Source organism: Chinchilla lanigera, unplaced genomic scaffold, assembly GCF_000276665.1.
Source record: "Chinchilla lanigera isolate Chin_1 unplaced genomic scaffold, ChiLan1.0 scaffold00083, whole genome shotgun sequence".
Classification (NCBI taxonomy): Eukaryota; Metazoa; Chordata; class Mammalia; order Rodentia; family Chinchillidae; genus Chinchilla; species Chinchilla lanigera.
In genome coordinates, this window is record NW_004955484.1 from 8,486,243 (window position 1) to 8,489,855 (window position 3,613).

Sequence of the window (3,613 nt, forward strand, 5' to 3'; positions counted from 1 at the left end):
TTTGGTTTTTCTCCGGTACCGGGAACCGAACTCACGACCTTGCGCTTGCCAGGCAGGCGCTTTGCCGCTGAGCTAAATCCCCAGCCCCTCATGAATTCAGGTTTGCCAGGCAAGTGCTTATGCCATTGAGCTATATCCCCGGCAAGATCCCTCAAACTGAAAGACCCAATCAGAACAATGGACAAGTGAAATAGACACTTCACAAAAGTACAAATGGCCAATAAACACATGAAAAAAATGTTCAAAATTGTTGGCCAGTAGAGAAAGGCAAATTAAAACAACACTAAGATTCCATCTTACCCCAGACACAATGGGCATCATCAAGAAATCAAATAATAACAAATGCTAGAAAGGCTCTGTGGTGAAAGAACCCTTCTACAGTACATTGTTGGCAGTAAGATAAATGACTACAACCACTATGGAAATCAGTGTACAGATGCCATAAAAAATTACAACTAGAAATTCCATTTGACCCAGCTATTGCCCTTCTAGATATCCCTGAACAGTTAAAGGCATCATATTACAGTGACAGATGCACACCCATGTTTACAGCAGCACAATTCATAATAGCTCAATCTTGAAAGCAGCCTATATGTCCTTCAACAGATGAATGGATAAAGAAAATGTGTTATTTACAAACAATGGGAGAACTATTCTGCCATAAAGAAGAGATAAACTTGAGTCATTTGTAGGAAAATGGATGCACCTTGAGACTATAATGTTAAATAAAATAAAAGACATAAAAGCTTAAAAAACATGGTTTTTCTTATATAAGAAACACAAAATACACAAATAAAGAGCAAAATACATGATAGACAATAGGAAGTAGGGAGAAAAATCTTTTTCAAATGAGAAAGGCTTAGAAGGGCTGGGGATATAGCTCAGTGGCACAAGCACCTGTCTAACAAGCACAAGGTCCTGAGTTTGATTCCCACCACCAAAAGAAAAAAAAGAAAGGGATAGAGAGGGAGAGAGGGAGGGAAGAAGGGAGGGAAAGAACATGAAGAAAGGAATTAAGATGTATTATGCACAGGTACCAACTCCACACTAGGAATGTAAACACTATGTACTGCAAACATGTACTGAACAAAAGGTTAAATGTGACTATCTCTGGGGAATGGTACAGAAGAAATTAAAGTAACTCTATTATACTAATTTTCTATATTTGCAATAATAATCAAGTATTAATTTATGTCATGAACAAAAAAATTAAAATCAACTTGGCATGGTGGCGCACATCTCTAATCCCAGCTACTAGAGAGGATGAGATAGGCAGGTTATAAATTTGAGGTTAGTGAGACCTTCCTTGTCTTTTTTTGGGTTTCCTGAGACCAGGTCTTGCTATGCAGTTCAGGCTGGCCTTAAACTCACTATGTAGGTTAGGCTGGCCTCAAAATTACGGTGATCCTCTTGTCTCAGCCTCCCAAGTGCTGGGATTACAGATATGCAGAACCAGTCCCAGACCTTCCTTATTTGGTAGAGTGCTTCCTTGGCATGTACAAGCCCCTAGGTTAAATCCTTAGTACTTAAAAAAAAATTAAGAAAATCATTTTAGAATAATTTCATCTCAAAAACTCAAACTACTCTAAACTTAATTACTTTGCTTAAAAAAATATAGACACATGCCTATATAGCTATAGAACACTCTGGCAGGATAATTAAGAAGCTGGTAATAAGGTGCTTCTAAGAAGAACTGGTTGACTTGGAACTTTACTTTTCATTTTACATTCTTTTTTGGAGGTGAGCAACGGGGGTATCAAAACTAGGGCTAAGCAAGTATTCATGCCTAACCCTTTTAAGTTTCTTTCTTTCTTTCTTTTTTTTTTTTTTTGCAGTACCAGGGATCGATCTCACGACCTTGCGCTTGCCAGGCAGGAACTTATGCCACTGAGCTATATCCCCAGCCCCCCTTTTATATTCATGTTGCCTCATTTCCATATGAGAAAAGCAAACCGAAAATCCAGACCCTAGGCCTGAGTTTACACTTTTTTCTGGGGTCAGGGCACTATTGGGGATTGAACCTAGGACCTCATCCCTCCTTGGCAAGCAATCTCAGCCCTCAGCTAATACTCTACACCCCCAGCACTGGGCCCAGCCTCCCTTTTTTAATTTAAATTTTTGAGACACGGTCTTGGTAAATTGCTAAGGTGCTTGTGTTGGGCACAAATTTGCAGTCCTTTTGCCTCAGCCTCCCATGGTGCTGAGATTACAGGCACGCACGCCACACTGGGCTTCAGGTTCTACTTCTAATGCACACATTTCATCACAAACAAAATAAACGATTTCAAATAAACTGTGGAAACATTTCACACATTTACTTACAGCACTCAACAGGTATAGAAGCTATCTGCAGAGAAAGAACTTTTCCACTGGGCTGTGGGATGTGTACACGAAATACAAGTCGTACTCTAGTATTCTTTCTGCCAATATCGGTTTCTCCTTTTCGAAGTTCTATATCTGAGTTGCGGAGTTTCAAAATACCTGCACAATCAATACTAATGAGAAAAACACACAAATTTTATTTATTGATTGATAATTAGTTGTTCTAAACAATTCAATTACAAAGACATACATTGTCAGGTTTGTTAGGGAAGAACTACCCTACCCAAAATCAGCTCAAAAAAGATACATACAATTGTTTTAAAACACAAAATGAAAAAAAGAAAAACAGGGTTGGGGATATAGCTCAGTGGCACAAGTGCCTGCCTGGCAAGTGCAAGATCCTGAGTGCAATTCCTGGTACTAAAAAAAAAAAAAAGAAAGAAAGAAAGAAGGAAAAACAAAAAGGAAAAAAAAAAACACAAACCCTCCCCCCCCCAAAAAAAAACCACAACCAACCCTTAACAAGATATTTATATGGAGTCATGAAAACAGAAATTAAATTCTCCTTAAAACTACAACTATGCTGGGTGTGGTGGTGCATCCCTCTAATCTCAGCATTTAGGAGGCTAGGACAGGAGGATTGCTGTTGAGTTCGAGGCCACCCTAGACTATATAGTAAGTCCAGCCTGAATTAGAGTAAGACCTTATCTCAAAATGCCTTAAAAAGAAAAAAAGGCCAATCAATTATTGTTATTTTAGGTCAGAATATAACATTGCCATATCAAAGGGGTTTTTTTGGTTGTTGTTATATTGTAGTACTGGTGATTTAACCAAGGGCCTTGCCACTATATCTCCAGCTCTTTTTATTATAAGTTTCCTAGATACCCTTGAATTTATAATTCTCCAGCAATAGCCCCCTGAATAGCTGGCAAATGTACACTGCCACAGCTGGCTACATTCATCTACTTTTTTTCTTTTTTTGGAGACAGGGTCTCGCTATGTAGTTCAGGCTGGCCTTGAGTTCACTATGCAGCCCAGGCCACCCTCAAATTCATGGCAATCCTGCCTCAACCTCCTTCGTGCTGGGATTACAAGTGTGAACCACCACGCTTGGCTGACAATGGTATTTCTGAAGCTCTGGCTTTTCTGGTCTGATCCAAGCAAGCAGTACATGTTAAGCATAGCTGAGGGCTGAGAAGTGACGTAAATCATGACTGTTAGCTTTGTTCGCTGTGCTGCCATATGGCAGGTGGAGGAAGCACGTATGTTCAGATTTTTTTTTTTTTTTTTT

General features: G+C 39.3%; 1 protein-coding gene across 2 annotated transcripts in view; it reads right to left on the reverse strand.

The window, feature by feature from the left end:
• Nfatc3 (nuclear factor of activated T-cells, cytoplasmic, calcineurin-dependent 3) overlaps positions 1–3,613 on the reverse strand; it is a 124,241-nt gene that overhangs the window by 52,478 nt on the left and 68,150 nt on the right. For both annotated transcript variants that reach the window (XM_005403590.2, XM_005403589.2), the window contains exon 5: positions 2,323–2,495. In XM_005403590.2, coding sequence (XP_005403647.1) covers positions 2,323–2,495 — 173 coding nt within the window. The remainder of the gene's footprint in view (positions 1–2,322; positions 2,496–3,613) is intronic.